The following is a 16,795-nucleotide window of genomic DNA, read 5'->3' as shown; positions in this document are numbered from 1 at the left end:
GGATAAAAACGACAAATTATTTCCACAATTTTTTGCCACAAAATTACTGTATTATTATTAAATACAAATAGAACTGTAAGTTAAAAGTGCAGTAAGCGATTTCTGAGAAATGCTGTTGAAAGTGGATCAGACCGAGCACCAAAACGCACTTGTAGCCAATCGGCAGTAAGGGTACACACTCATTAGGGGGGAGGTGCCTGTGTTGCATAGCGTGTTTGTGAATTTGGGGGCGGAGCTATCAAGATAAGGGTGTGATCCTTTTGGGTAGGGGCGTGTTTGTTTTGGTGATTTCAAATATCAACAGCGTTTCTCAGAAATCGCTTACTGCCCCTTTAATATATAGTAATAGTTAATGGCCGAAAAAATAAGGCCTTTTGTGGCTCGTTCACAGTGTAAAGACAGATAGGCAAGTCTAGGAGTCTAGATACAAAAAAAGAAAAATGAACTTGGCTAGATCATAAAGTGTCCAACATTAGCTGACTTTTAAAGACTGAAGTGCCCTGGCCTACATGATTAAGGCTATAAAAGAAGAACAATGCCGTCATTTAATTATGAACCTTCCTGTCCACTGAGTCACATCTTTTCTAGCACCTGTGAGAGGAGACCAATTAAATCAATCAATCAATGCAGGCCAGCCAATCAGGGCTATCGCACACAGGAAGGAGGCCGGACGAGCAGGAAATTCTGCGGTTAGATTCATCTGTGTAAAACGTATCCAGTCTGAGACAGGCATCGACCCCTTCAGAAGCATTAGTCTGATGAATAGAGCCGTCTGCATAACACAACAGCAATCTAGTCCGGAGATAAATGGTTTTTGACCTCTGCCAACACTCACGGATTCAGAACTCACAAAAACCTCAGGAGGCCATGTTTGCTAGTTTTAGCATAACATGCTAACGGCGTTCAAAATAAAGAGAATTTAAATAATTCCTGTGTCATTTTAGCTCAAAACCAAAACCAGGTGAACGGTGTGACTTTTACTGTGCGAGACACAATTTAGGAATCGTAAAGATTTTGGTTACACTTTACAACAAGGTTAATGTTAATTTACAAATATACTATTGTTCTTTGTTAACTCATGTTTTTCATTATACATTAAGATAATAAATTAATTAATAAATGTCTATTTTTAACTCGCACTGGGAAAAAAATTCTCACACACAATTTTTTTTAATAATCAGTAATGAGTGAGCATCAATGTTGCATTCAAAATTGTTAAATGATTCTTGTATTTTATATATATATATATACTTTTTTATATATATAAGCAGTTCCTATTTATTTAAACAAACATATATGTACCAAAACTGGATTTTTATTCAATCAAAATACAGTAAAAATAGTAATAGCCTACTGTGAAATATTATTACAATAATATATATTTAAAATGTAATTTATTCCTGTGATCAAAGCTGAATTTTCAGCATCATTACTCCAGTCTTCAGTGTCACATGATAACACGTCTATAAAAGCTACTAAAATGTCCTATTTTAACTAATGTCTAATCCTGGCTTAATCTAAGCCCTGTCTGTGAAACCAGGCCTAAAACTTGGATTTCTAAGCTTCCAGGACTGCTTACCGCAACACTGGTGCCACATAATTCCCAGAATAACTCAGCAGAAAGAACAAAAGGGAAGACGGTAATCTGAAGTGACATAGCCCGCCTCCATTCGAGAGAAATTGGGTGACTTGATCAAGGATCTCATATCGAAAGCAGTGATAAACTCGTTAAATGTTAACGATTTAGGGACGAGCGCCGCTGAACCTCCCTATCAATATTTTATCGGCCTGCCTTGCAGAATCAAGCTCTTTAATCACAAAGCGGAGGTGGGGTTCTTTCTTGCCAAAAGCGCATTCACAAATTTGCAGTCCGCAGCAAGACTCCAGCAGACACAATCACTCGGCTTGAGCTCCAAATACCATCAGTTTCAAGAACCCCTGGTTTTGCAGCGATCAAATTCCAGACTTGATTTTACGGTGACCTTAACATCTATTTTTCACTGTACAAAGTTATTGTTCCCTTTATGTCCAGTGTATATTTACTTCAATGCCTTCTGCCTTTCAGTTGGCCTCACTTAATCACATTTTGTGAAGCAGTGCTACTCTAATAAACAACCTTTAGACAGGCTGTTACTCTACCAGCCCACAAAATCACAGCGCTTCTGACAGCAGGCCTGAAATGCTTCAAATAATTGAGTCGCCACAGTGACTGAACAGGCGGATATAGAGAAATGTAACTGCAAATGAGATTACACAGCAAAAACCCGATGGTCAGTAAGGATGCCGTCATGTGTGAATGTGCGAGTGGTGTACGTGCTAAACGAATCTCTGTATGCCCATAAATAAATAAGGGAATCTTAGAGTTAGCATGAAATGGCATTTGCAACCAATGTTATTTTAGAAATCTGACATATTTCTGAGTCACACTAACATACGGAGCCCCTATACAAAAAAAATTGTAGGCTAAATCGTGCGCAAGATTTACTAATTCTTTCTCTTGATTTACTAAATCGTGCGCACAATTTACTATTTCGTTCCCTAAATTTATAAATCGTGCGCAAGATTTACTATTTCATTCCCTTGATTTGCTATATCGTGCGCATGATTTATAAATTGAGGGAACAATTAGTAAATTGTTTGCACGATTTAGCAAATCGAGGAAACGAAATAGTAAATCGTGCACACGATTTAGCCAACTATTTTTTTCCTGCACGTCATGTGCGGGGCTCCATACAAACGCTATCTCACGACCAATTTGTACGAATTTGTACGAGGTGGCAAATTCGTACAAATTCCTATGATCTGTCTAAACCCCAGTGATGTGTAGGTTTAGGGGCGGGGTCAGGGGTAGGTCATTCGTACAAATTCATACAAATAGGGCAATTCGTAAAATATTTATGATTTAGCAAAAATCGTACGAATTCGTACGGGTGGGTCGTATAAATTCATACAAATTAGCCACCTCGTAAAATACGTACGAATTGCCGTGAGATCGGGTAGGATATTCAACTAGACGGAAAAAAATGTAGAGATGGAGATACATTTTTTTTTTTTTTCATGGCCGATTCCGTTTGTCCATTTTTTACAAATGGGCCGATTCCAATACCAGTTGCTGATTTTTTTTTTTCTTTGATTAAGCAAATTTATTTGTTTTTATTTGCCCTATTGGTAGCCTACAATATTTTCTCTGCTGGCACGTCTGTGCTCTGCTCTTCTCTTTATGTTCATATTCAGCTTTTCCAGTCTCTGGACTGTGTAAACTCCCTCTTGTTTACAGACTTTGTAATATTTCCACACAAAAGAAACTTTTGTAACTAACCAGTTTGTTGTCAAGTCTGGAAAAGAGATTGGCCAAAAACTAACAAACAAACAAACAAAAAAACAGCCGATCGCCGATCTTGTGTTTGAAGCAAAAACCGTCCAGTTCCAATCGAAAGCCGGTCGACTGGTACATCTCTAATTTGATCAATTAATCTACATTATTCAAAACTTTTGACCGTTAGTGTATGTGTATTTTTTTTATATCTGTGGCTTATATGAAAACCTCAGTTCTTGAAAAACAGCTGAAAGCAACATCACTGCAACATTCATGTTTGTGCGTGTACGTGTTGTTCTGTGGGCATCGCGGGTGAAAGCATGGCTGCTGTGGACTTGACAGAATCGTAGTGAGGATAAACTAGGATCGTAGTGAAGATAAACCAGGATTGTGGAGGTTTAGAAGCAGTCTTAGCGCTAACCCACACATCATGCTCCTTGAATGGGAATTGGGAACAACAGAGCTTGATGAAACGTGTTAGCATGATTTGCTAACAGTGATGTAACGTAATGCATAAACCAGTGCTGTCTCCAATAGACTCCCTGTTGTTTCACATGCCTATGTGTATGCATTTAAAAAAGTTTTCCTCTGTAACCATTTACAAATTCGGCACATGTTTGATGCCTATAGTTGTAAAATCTCTTCAGATTTGTATAAATATAGTAAACATTAAAAATATTTTTTTTTAAACGCAAAGTAATAAGTATAAATAAAGTCTAAAGTTTATAGCCAAACACAGAAAATCTTCAAGAATTTAGGCAATAGTCCTGTTGGTTCTAACAATGTTTTTTTTTTGTTTTTTTAAATTAATACTTCTTCATACTTTTATTTAGAAAGGATGCATCAAATTGACCAAAAGTAACAGTACATAAATGCTGAACTGTCTATTCATCAAATATTGTTTCTTGAGCAGCATATCAGCATATTAGAATGGTTTCTGAAGGATCATGTGTGACTGAAGCCTGGAGTAGTGATGCTTTGCCATCACAGGAATACATTTTAATCAAATACAAAATGGTTATTGTAATAATATTTCACAATATTACTGTTTTTACTGTATTTTTTTATCAAGAGATGTCTTTCAAACATAAAAAAAAGAAACTCACTGACCTCAAACTTTTGAACTCTAATATAATTTCTTAATTTAAAAATAAATGGCATGCTCAAAACAATAAAACAATTAAGTACAGAAAAGAAAGTGGAGAACGAAAATGGTTCCAATTTCATACAGATAAAAATCCAGTGTGTAATGGCCTGAAAATTTTGTCCACTCATCTGCTGTTGGAAGCTCTGGCAAAAAGTTAATTTTCGACCCTAGGGCAAACACACACACACACACACACACACACACACACACACACACACACACAACCAGCCGGCCATGATTAGCACTGAAAGAGCAGCCACACAGGTGCGGGGCCAGTGCAGTGCCGAAACATCATCTCAACCCGCTCTGCCAAGAGTTGTTACCAATTCAATCAACATGTCAACAAACAAGTAGCCTCCCAGTAGAAAGAGAGTGACAGAGAGAGAGCCAGACACTGGGGCAGAAGGATACTGTCTCTACAAGTAGGAAGAGTGCAGCACACAAAATGGAAAATAAAAAAACATTTTGACAGAGACAGCGAAGAGAATCTGTTGGTTAATCAGCTAAAATAATCACAAGATGCCAAAACTTGTCGAAAAGTCAAAAAGTATGAAAATGCCACTTTTTTTGTATTATGTTCCAGCTATTCTGAAACCTCAACACACAATCACCCCAGTTTTATTGTGAGGCTTCCATGGTTTCTGCTCACACCTCGTTCTCATTATGCAATCGCCCACCTGTCAGATGCAACATCTTGGTTAGAGTCACTGAAAATTTTGATCACTCAGTATGTGGGTTTATGCATTTCCATGTTTTGGCCTTTAACAGTCATCTGTTTATTATTTTGATGAATACATCTAATCCATTGCACTTATTTAACGGATTTGCTCACTATTAGAACATATGCCTGCATAAATGTTGATTATAATTACATTTAATTAAATTTTGCAAATGGATCCATGTCAATTCCAACAGCCAGACTTGACATATTAATCATAGATTGGGTAGCACTTCATAACTCTTATATATTATATAATGCTTGACTGACCAGCAGTTCTTGTGAAATCGTGACATTTAGTTATCTGTGCATATTAAGCTGGGACAGCAAAAAATTTAATATTGAAAAGAATGACACACATCACCTAACTAATATAACGTGACTGAATTATATTGCTTGCAAGGTAGAAAAAGAATAGTTTTAAAGTTTGATGATAGTTAAAATGATAGTTAGGAAATTTATAGATGGAGAGGAAAAATGGATAGAAAGTGATAGAGAGGTCCAGACAGAATCTGCAGGCTTTCTTTGAATTTTCTGCACTTTACTTTTAAGTAAGCTTGGCTGAGAGTACTACAGTATATTCATCATATTCTGGCTGAAATAAAATGAAACTAGCCAAAATATTTCAAAAGTGCTCCAATTCTGAGGAAATCTGGCCAGCTTTCTGAGGAGTTCTGCAGAAAAAGGGATACAAAAGATCATCAATCATAATTAAATATGCAAATATATGCAAAAAAAGAACCTATTGCAATCAAGTATGTAAATATTGTTAGCTTTGACCATCTAGCATTCTAACAATATAAGTCAAAGGAAGATTTCTAAGTCTACGCTTATAAAGACTGAAAATAGAGTGGATGACATATTTTTGTTGGCCAAAACCTGGAAACGAGTTAGCATTTTAGCACTTCTGGTTCCATCGTCTCGAAGTCAATGGGTTTTTTGAATGGGTTTTTTGGTTAAATGCCTGAAATAAAGTCTGTGGTGAACACAAGCTCAAGATATTTTCACATTTTACTCTACAACATCAAATACATCAGTAATGTGATTTTATTAAAGCTTTTACTTGTCTTGAAAAAGGCAGTCGCTAACAAGTTGCTAAATGGGACTAGAGAGGCTGTCAGGGACATTAAACCTCATCAGCCGAACGGGGAAACTCATCAGAATCATGAACTTTTGTTGGTCACAGAGCTTATTTTCTGCAATAATCCGAAGCCAATGGAAAAATCCTATTGGGTTTTTGTCGAGGGAACCAGGCTGATGCGAACTTACGGGTTGGCCTACAAAAATACATCATCACTGCAGCACTCTCTATGGTTGTGTAAGAAAACAGAGCAATTCATTGCAGTAAATTCTGAAGATGCATTTATTTAAATTCCTGAATTTATGCTGCCTTCCAACCACTGTTGTTCAATCATAAAACTTCTTATAAAGTGCTCCTACTGACAAAAATAAATGGAACGCAGAAAGTTATCAAGCTACCATCTAGTCAACAAGCCAAATCAATGTTAGCAGTGACACTACAAATCACCATTCTATTCAATTCTCTTCTCTTGTGTTGTACTCAGCTAATCCTATTGGATCCCCTGAGGTCACTTATCAAGTTTGCAGTCCCCGAGGGCCGATCCAATCACGCTACGTACTTTCATCCTCTTGCTTACAAAAGGGTATCAGAAAACGGACACAAATCTCTCCGGCTACAAACAGGTATGTATAAATATGTGCAGGTCTGTGAGTTTATTTGTAATGTGTATTACGTCTGGTATTGCACCCTGTGATATTTTGCCTGGCTTACGCTTGCACAGGGGCCATCTGGTCCGAGTTGGCTCTCCTGCAATGCAACAACTGATCCATGCCAAATGGGAGCGTCATGGCTTGTAAGAACGCCATAGACCAGTATGGCACAGTACGCTGAAACATACACATACATGCATGCATTGCCCCTGAGTCTGCTATCATGCCAAAGGGCAGTTTTGAGGGACCAAAAGCAACAAATTAGCAGCTACAAACTGTCATGTAGCTAAAAGCTATCATGCTTACAGCATACTAAAAAATACCACTTGTAATACCTTTGCACAAACTACACAGCAATACCTGAAGAGCGATTCACAGAAACAGGCCAATGCACACACAAAACTCTCCCTCATTTGTCCATACACTCTAAAAAACGGTGGGTTATTTTTGTGTACCCAATAGGTGGGTTAAAAATATTGGGTCGTTCTATTGGGTTATTCCGAACATTTATTGGGTTGTTTCTATAACAACGCAGACCGTTGGGTTAAAGTTCAAATTTCAACGGTAATCCACCGCCGCAACTGTGACAGAAGATACACGCGACGCCACGGGTGAGTTAATTACACTATATAAGCTTGTAGATATTGTATAACGTTACATGTTTTTTTCGTTATAAAGTGATTTTAAGCTCTTACGTAGTACTATTGTCGCATTTTCCTAAATGTGTAGCTTATTATTTGCATGTTTATATCTCCCCTGTCGACTGCTTTTTGTCTGCCATCTGCGACTAGCGACGTCGATGCTTGCAATATAGCCATTTATTCTTATACTCGGTTGTGATACTCTTCCTTACTTTCTATGTTCTTTCCAATACTTTTTGGGAAGTTATTAATTTTTTCAGATATTTAACCGACGCGCTCAGCTTCAAGACCCAGCGCAAGCCTAGTCCACTCCATCCAGTGTCACGGTCAGGAAAAAGGTAACTTATTATGCTGTGTTTATATAAAGGCCTAACGTTACATTGTAGCGTAAATGTCTACTTAGGCTATCCCATGTGAATTTAAAATACTACAAAGTATTAAACATTTAGAAAACTCTATAAAGATAAAAATGTATGTTCAGGATAGTAAGTTAGCCTATTAACGTTAATAGCCAGTTACATAATTACTTTTCAGATCGCCACATGTAACGTTAAGCCCTTTAAATAAAATTACGGTTGAAACTTTATTCTTTTATAATAACATTTTATTACTTTTTAAATGACAAATAAGTCATTTAAAAGCAGTAAAATTACATTTTAAATGGAGGACATTTACCACCCATGCATGATCTCCTGTGATTTTACAGTGAATTTATAGTAGGTTAGTGACAATAGGCTTTATTATTGTTAATTCACTTTATATTAACTAAACATTTTTACACAGGATGCTATGGATTCATATGTAAGGGAAACGCTTCAGAAGTGGAACCTTGAAACATTAATTGACAGATTTGCAGGTGAGACATAATGTAGCAAGTCTGAAAAAGGAAACTCTCTCTCAGTTGCTAACCTTCCTCACAATTAAATAATGTCATCATTAATATAGTGAAGCCTTTTTAATGTGACTTCATGTAAACCAGAATGTACTAGTTATACAGGGTCATAAATGATTCAAATGGCACCTCTCTTTAAAGGAATAGTCCACCAAAAAATGACCATTTTGTTTAAAATTTTCTCAACATGTCCCTAATAACCTTTTTAACACCCCAAATAACAATTCTGACACACACACACACACTGATACTGTAATTTCCCCAGTTTTTTCCTAACCAGCAGACAACAGAATTCAGCCTCTAACACCTAGATCAATATTCAGAAACAAGTACCTATATTTAATTTAAATCACCATTACAGTGATTTTTTTCTATAAAATTATAACATTTCATAGTATGCAATCTAATGGTATAGTTGAGTAACTTTGCTGTAAATAGGTTAAAAAAGGTACAACGTATCACCCAAAACAAAGCATGTATTAAGAAGTGAATAATAAAAATTATGTATCATTTTTAAAATTAAAAGTATATATTTTTTATACAATTGCTCTGTGGACTTTAATGGAAACCAAACAGTGTACATGAGGAGAATATGAGGTTGATCAATGGGACCATTTCTTTTTTTGGTGAATTATCCCTTTAGGTATATCATGATGAGGACAGCATTGTAAGCTAGTTTTTTTTTTTTGCATAATGGATGGTTAAGGGAGATGGAAAATATTAGAAGAAAACAATGATCTATGAGATGTCCTAACAAATATTGTCAAATAAAGCAGTGTCTGACATTTATTTGTCTTCTTATTTTTCCTTTTCTAGAGGAAGAAATTGACCAGCAAAGCTTTCTACTTCTTGACGACACCACCATAACAGCACTTATACCAAGAATTGGCCAAAGAATAAAATTTACCAATTATTTTAAGCAGTTGCACACTGTAAGTAACTAAACATACAATGCCTTTCACATGCTTCAAATGTAAAAAATCCACTCCAAACCACAAAGAATATTTCTTACATCTTAATGCCATTCATGGCATTAACAGTTCGTCAAAATATTTCTGTTGCTGTGAAAACAACTGCGGTAGAACATTTGCATACATGTGGTCATTCAAAAGACATCTGCTGAGAGATCACATGCAAGCAGATGACAGGCCAACAAAAGAAATATTTTCATCTACCTCTTCTGAGGTTTTACATCAACATACTGCTCCATCCACTAATGTGCAAATATCAGACACTGAAGATGTAGAGGCAGAGGAAGAGTGGGATGACTTTGACAAAGAAGAAATAACGAACCGTTTAGCTTTGTTTCTTGCAAAGTTGAGAGCTAAATCTTCTCAAACATATTCTGCCGTCAACTTTGTCGTCAAACAAACTGCAAGTTTAATTACAGATATAGTAGGAGGTCTACAGGAAAAGACCATGTCCTTGTTTCAGCGCTTTGGACACCAAGATGACCAAGCAGTAAAAAATTTGAAAGCTCAATTTGAATCTGCTTCTGAGCCATTAAAAGACCTTGAATCTGAGTACAAGCAAATGAAATACTTCACAAAAACAGGGTGTTTCATTGAGCCTGTTGTAGAGTATTTTCCAGGGGTATCCTACTGTCAGCGGCATGACTCTACATCTGGAATGGTTAAACAGACGGCAGTACGTGATACATTTCAGTACATTCCATTGCGTCCACTTCTGAAAAAAGTTCTTGAAACACCCGGAACAATGCAAATCATCATTGACTATCAAAACACAGAGCGTGATGCAGGGGTATTACAAGACTTTCATGATGGAGAGCTTTACAAAAGCCACTACTTGTTTTCCAAAGAGCTTTCCATCCCACTTCTTTTGTACAATGATGATTGTGAGACGGTTAATCCCTTGGGCTCCAAAACTGTTGTGCACAAATTAGGATTGATATATTTCCAGATCAAATGTTTGCCCCCCATGCTGTTGTCTTCTCTGTCTTCATGCTTTCTGTTAGCTGTGTATAAATCAGATGATGCTAAAACATATGGCATTGACTCTGTTCTGCAGCGTATAACTGACGATATTATGGACTTAGAAGAAAGGGGACTCCTTATTGACACTCCAGACTTTTCTGGTACCGTTAAGATCAGTGTGGCACAAGTTTGTGGTGACAACTTAGGACTGAATTCACTCCTTGGCTACTCAGAAAGTTTCAATGCTAACCACTGCTGTCGTTGGTGTAAGGTGCACAAAGATGATTTGTGGAGTCAGACTGTGGAAGACCCAGAGATGGTTCGCAATGCACAGAATTATGCAGAAGACTTGTCATCCAACAACCATTCAGAAACAGGACTCAAACGAAAATGTGTCTTGGATAATTTGAAGTACTTCAGTGTTGTGGACAATGTAGCTCCGGACATCATGCATGACATTCTTGAGGGAATTGGACCTTTTGAAGTCAAATTGGTCTTGGCATCCTTGTTGGCTGAAGGGCTTGTGAGTCTAGAAACACTGAACTACAGATTGACAAGTTTTGATTATGGATTTCCTGATAGTTGCAATAAACCTACTGTACTGGGACAACATGAACTTAAGAACCCTAATGGGGCATTGAGACAGACTGCGGCTCAAATGTGGTGCTTCTTAAGGTTTTTACCCATCATCATTGGAGACAAAATACCAAAAGGGAACAAACATTGGGAACTGTTGCTGCTTCTCCTTTCTTGCATGGAGTTCATTTTCTCCCCCTCCATCACAACAGAGGCCACCATATACCTGAAACATCTAATTGCGGAACACCACACAGTTTTCTTGCAGCTTTACCCACATCTGCACCTGAAACCCAAACACCACTTTCTCCTCCATTACCCAAGAGCCTTCCGGATGATTGGACCATTAAAACAATTTTGGACAATGCGATTTGAGGCAAGACATAATTTCTTCAAACAGCTGAGCCATGTAGTTTGTAATTTTAAAAATATTTGCAAAACTATGGCATTCAGGAATCAGATGATGTTGTGCTACCGCTTACTGACAGAAAGTGTTTTCTCCAAAAACACAGAGTTTGGACCAGGACACGGCTCATTTCTTGCTGCAATTCAGGGAGAATTTGTAAAGGGTCTTGAAAAACTCCCATTTACTGAGGTTTATGTTCCTGATTGGGTAGTAGTTAATGGCACAGAGTACAGACCAGGCATGACCATTACAACAGGATGCACAGAGGATGGGGTACCTCAGTTTGGGCTGATAAAAGCTATTGTAACTATCGGCCTCAATGTTGATGTGAAACTTGTTGTCAAAAAATGGCACACTGTGGGTTTTGACCGCCATTACTTTGCATACATGGTGTCCCCTGATGAACCTCTCGAGGCTTTTTCTGTGAACTCACTGCACGATTTTCAACCCTTGCATGCAGTGAAATCATATAATGTAGAGGATGACTTGTACTACATTCCCTTGCGCTACAGATGTTTTTAAGGCTTTTTTTATTTTTTATATGTAATGAGTTGTACAAGCTTTTACTTTTTTCCCCCTTATCAGTATATCTTTATTAAATACATGCTATAAATAGAAGTTTCTTGTACATATAGACATACACACTTTACCATAGGTTATATTTATATATTAATAGGCTTGTTATTAGAATTTTAAAAGGCCAATTCTTGGTGTGGTGCACGAATCAATTGCAAGGCATATTTTAGGTTTGTAATCTACAGGAGCTGTATTGTCCAATTATAGAAATATATATATATATATATATATATATATATATATTAGTTGAGTATGTAAAGTATATTGTAACTGAAATTAAAATGTATTTTCTTTACATACAGACAGAAGAACACTCTGAAAACAATGAAACCGAGATACCTACCATAACTGAGGTTCCTACTGTGACACTGACTATTGTGGAAAATTCAACCTCATTTGTACGTATTTCCTTTTCCCTGATATTTAAGTACCTTACAAATACACACTTTACAGAGACCTTCATCAGTGATGTTGAAATTCTGTAAAAACTCTAATTAGTCAAATGTATATGTTAGAAGTGGGAAGTGTTTTTTCATTTGTTCAAAACTTAGGAAGGCAATCCTAGCATTATGAAGTTATGCTGATGTGCAATTCTAAACAATTTCTTTCTCCATTAAGGATATACGACAGATTTTAGAGGGAAGCACACATGGGTCTTCTATTCTCTCCAATTTGGAACAAAACCACAACTTATGTCTTGAAGACCGAAGGAAAATGGTTCGCATTTTGGTGTCCCATTTAATGGAGAAGTTTGGGGAATAGTAAGTGATGTTTTATTCATTGCACCACTTTACATAAAGTCATTCAATCATAAGCGGTCAATTCAATTTACTCATAAGTAACCTAATATCTGTACAATCCTTCTACCACTTAGTCCATCACCAGACCGAAAGAAAGAGCTAGCTCTGACCCTGGTCACACAATTTCCATGCCTTAGAGATTCGGAGGGCAGTGGATATGTGAGTATGCTGATCCCCAGTTTATCAGAACTATGCTCACCTTCACACAGTAGTAGAATATTTGACAAACAAGACATTTTTAAGACATTTTTGGGACATGTTATCCATTTAACATTTGTGTTGATGTTTTAGGAGGTATGGTATACACCAGGGCGATACCGCCATCCGGCTACAGGGTTTTTGGAGGAACGACTCCGTAATATTAGGAAACGACTCCACAGTCACAGTTCTACATCTAGAGAGAGGTCACAAACCACAGATGAACGCCGAGCTACTGTGACTGATAGGATCACTTTATTGCCAGGTAAGAAAAATGTAACCATTGGTGCTGAAGCCTTATTGACGTTCTTCTTTCTACTTTCTTCTTTTTTATTCCTTAAATCCAAATTGTGCTGTGATCAAAGCAGTTTAATGTGAAACTGTCTAAATAATCCACAGATTTTGTTATCCTAATTTTGGAAATTTTAGTAGTAACTGTTACATGTTTAAATCATAAAATGTTGCCTGTCTTGCAACATTGCTTTAGGTTGTTGTGATATTAATCACTCTGTTTGTTTCATGCAGATTCACAAATCAGTGAGGCAGACAGTAACAAAATGACAGAGTGGCTGAAGAAGAATAAGCAACCAGTTAGTCAAGTTGAGGAATATATGAGAGGAACAGCTGTCTACAGAGCACAGTGGATAAGAGAGAACGGATCTAAATCTTTAATAGAGATCACCCAAGAGTATCCAAGACTTCTGGACACACCTGGAATGGTAAAGAAATGTTAAATCTATAAAAAGAAAATGAGGTTTGCATTAATTTTAATAAACAATTCATCCTAATCTAAACAACTCATTTGTTTGATTGGACATTTTTTAAAAATCACTGTCCTGCCCTAAAAAATGATCCCACTTGATTTGATTCACTAAGCTTGATTTTTCATATTGAAAAAACAATGTCCACACTTTCATTGTTACTGCATCATATGAGGTGTTGGTGTGATTTAAATTATTATTATTATTATTATTATTATTTTTTTTTTTTTTAAGATTGCTCAGGACTTTGGTATTTTATACCCACATGCCAAAGAGAAACTTTTTGAGCTTTGGGGACATGCATCTCAACGAGTCCTGTCATATTGCAAGACCGAGAAGAGAGCCTTGGATCTTCTTCCAGTCCAGACTAACATTTCTTCTGGTGAGAAAATCCTGCACTGTACTTTCATGTCAAGTTATAATATTTTGCCTATAATGTAATGCGCTTGTTTAAAGATTAATCCATTGTTCTTTCTGTTTTATGTAAAGACACTCTTGGAGATGTTGCTCTGAAAACCCTGCCAGCTATCCTTCCTCCATTGCCATACAAAACGGGCTGCAAGATGGTCCGGCCCTCTTACCAGGAGGCAAAACAAGCATTTGTTGATTTACAGCCTGTGGGTACATAATTTATGACAACACATTTTGGGTTATATTTGATCCATGTGTGCATATTTACCATTTCAAATTTCTATTTAAAGGTTGGAACAAACATCATTCAATATTTGGAGGAGGAGGAGCAACGGAGGCAATTCCCTCATGTCCTGCAGCTTGGGGATAAATTCAACTGCTCACAAGCCTTCGTCATTGTGGGAGGAGTAGCTCTTGAGCAAGACAGCCTTTTACAAGCTGTGGATACATGCTTTAAATTATTTTATGTTTTAGACATTGAGTATCCAAAGCCGTCTGCAGCTGTTTGGCAGTTTCTACAACACACAATATATTCTGTGCCAGGAGGAGTTCCATCAACTCACTGTCGCCTACTTAGGCAGTTTATAATCGGATAAGCTGGACTAGCTTTGGTTCGTTTTGTTTGTTTATTTGTATTTTTGTGCTCCATGTTTCTTAGTTTTAGCATTGATATTCTGTGCCTGGAGGTGTTTCCTCAACACATGGTTGCCTTATGAGGCAGTTTATAATTGCATTACTTTATTTATTAATTAATTAATTTATTTATTTATTGAAACAGTTACTTACCTTAAGGAAGTAAATTAAAACAATTGCAACAATAACAATGAAAATGTTTACAACTTGTAATGTTTGTACAACTGTTTATTTGTGGCAGTTTATAATTGCATTACTTTATTTATTTATTTATTTATTTATTTATGTATTGAAACAATTGCTTACCTTTTGGAAGTAAAATAAAACATTGTAAATATACTTAAGTTGTGAGTTATTTATTTACATGGCAATAATAATAATAATAATAATAGTAATAATTTTAGGTTGGTTAAAGCATCATTTTGGCTAAATAACCCAACAAATTAGTTGTTTGTTACCCTATTTATTGGGTTAAACTAGTAACCTAATTTATTGGGTTAAAATAACCCAACAATAGGTCGGTGCTATATCAACCCACCATTGGGTTAGCTGTTGGGTTGTTTTTAACCCAACTTTTTTAAGTGAGTATAGATGTTAACACAGGCCCAACCCTGCAGGGTAAATGAAGATGTTTTTTTTAAAGCCTGGTTAAGGGGCAGAAATGACGTAAAGAGGCCTGTATATGTAAAACAGAAAGGGTGAGAGAGACTTCATGCTGGAGTGGCTGATTTGGCCACCGGTGTTGCAGACTCATGTTCACAGGGAGCCTTATAATATTGCCGCAATTAACTTAAAGGGCCAACCTTAGACAACATGTTTGCACCAAAGTGGTTCAAATTTAGTTTTTCATGATTATTTTCCACCCCCTCTCTCTCTCTCTGAACATTATGATTAAACATACAGTACCAAATGATGTCTGTTTTGATTGGTTAACTTTTTGCATGTGAAATGCATAATACCATCCCCGCCAGGTTGCCGAAAACTGAATATGCACAGGGTCATATTTTAATGAGCTCAGGGTTGTGACATCCTAATCATAAATTTTTCTTAATTTGCATTAAATGTGTCTCCAACATGATAAGACAGAGATCTGAGAGCACTCATCTGTTCTTATGAGTGCATTTATCTAATAAGCACATTCCGTGGAACACAAAAGATTTGTTTTTATCCATACAATGAAATTCAGTGGGCTCCAAATCAACATTGGACCATATTGACTTATTACAAAGCAAAGCAAAGATCCCTATTTAAAAAACCTTCATGGTTATGATGTCACATGACCACCTATATTTACATATCAGCGCTTTTTTTCATCAACTTGACACAGGGAGGATTGTACACTATGGTATTATAAGAGTTTGTCCAAAGATGTCATTTACATAAAGAATTCTTTAAGATAAAGCAACAAAAACAGCCAGTTCAATAAGGGTCACAGAGAGAGTGGAAATAGTAATGTAAAATAAAAGTACAACTGTAATGAGAAAAGAGCCAGTGAAAAGAGCTAGGGAATTCCATTAAATGGCACTTTTAAAGCACAAAAGAGTTTCCCTTAGACATCTAGAAAACATTGCAATGTCTTTTTTTTTTTTAAAGCAAATGATCCAGTTCAAGTGCATTTTGCTGACTGAGCACTTGAGACACTCAGGTTTTATTATCACCAGCTGTTAGATACCATTCATCTTTAGATATACTAGAGTGATCAGAATCATTTTAAATTAAAAGACCTGCCATTTTGTGTGCTTAGCTACGATACTGCAAAACGAGAGAAGCACAGCAACCAGGCGTCCTTCTTGAGAATGTTAGGCTCAAAATATCCGGGGCGTCATGAGAGTCACGATTCCCTGAGGGAGTCGACTCCATGAGGTGCAAATTGGTGTGAAATATCCAGCGGTTATTATACGAGAGATTATGACTGCACATCTCATGATGTCACATCATTGCGGGGTTTAAATGATGGGGATTCCGCCACGCAAGTACAACAAGTCCAGTTGCTTTGGATTAGGATTAAATTCAACCAGACTCATTAATATGCGCTGCACATGATGAGCTGTCTGT

At 36.7% G+C, this 16,795-nt stretch overlaps 2 protein-coding genes across 5 annotated transcripts in view; one reads left to right on the top strand and one right to left on the bottom strand.

Annotated features, from left to right (window-relative positions):
- The window catches only part of bsnb (bassoon (presynaptic cytomatrix protein) b), a 95,871-nt gene that overhangs the window by 38,139 nt on the left and 40,937 nt on the right, over window positions 1-16,795 (bottom strand). The window lies entirely within an intron of this gene.
- Window positions 7,339-15,073, top strand: LOC311074498 (uncharacterized protein). Of its 3 annotated transcripts, XM_084101166.1 has the most exons (12): window positions 7,339-7,523; window positions 7,798-7,891; window positions 8,337-8,409; window positions 9,262-9,377; window positions 12,240-12,335; window positions 12,556-12,698; window positions 12,812-12,896; window positions 13,029-13,200; window positions 13,461-13,654; window positions 13,931-14,078; window positions 14,186-14,313; window positions 14,398-15,073. In XM_084101166.1, exons 3-12 carry the CDS (start codon window positions 8,343-8,345, stop codon window positions 14,701-14,703), a joined length of 1,455 nt encoding a protein of 484 aa, XP_083957292.1. In that variant the 5' UTR covers window positions 7,339-7,523; window positions 7,798-7,891; window positions 8,337-8,342; the 3' UTR covers window positions 14,704-15,073. The 3 variants fall into 3 exon arrangements, with proteins under 3 accessions (XP_083957292.1, XP_083957291.1, XP_083957290.1); XM_084101165.1 differs by having other exon boundaries at window positions 7,339-7,891; XM_084101164.1 differs by lacking the exons at window positions 7,339-7,523; window positions 7,798-7,891; window positions 8,337-8,409 and having other exon boundaries at window positions 9,046-9,377.

This window comes from Abramis brama (assembly GCF_963993115.1).
Source record: "Abramis brama genome assembly, chromosome: 23".
NCBI classification, from domain to species: Eukaryota; Metazoa; Chordata; class Actinopteri; order Cypriniformes; family Leuciscidae; genus Abramis; species Abramis brama.
This window is presented reverse-complemented; position numbering and strand designations above follow the sequence as displayed.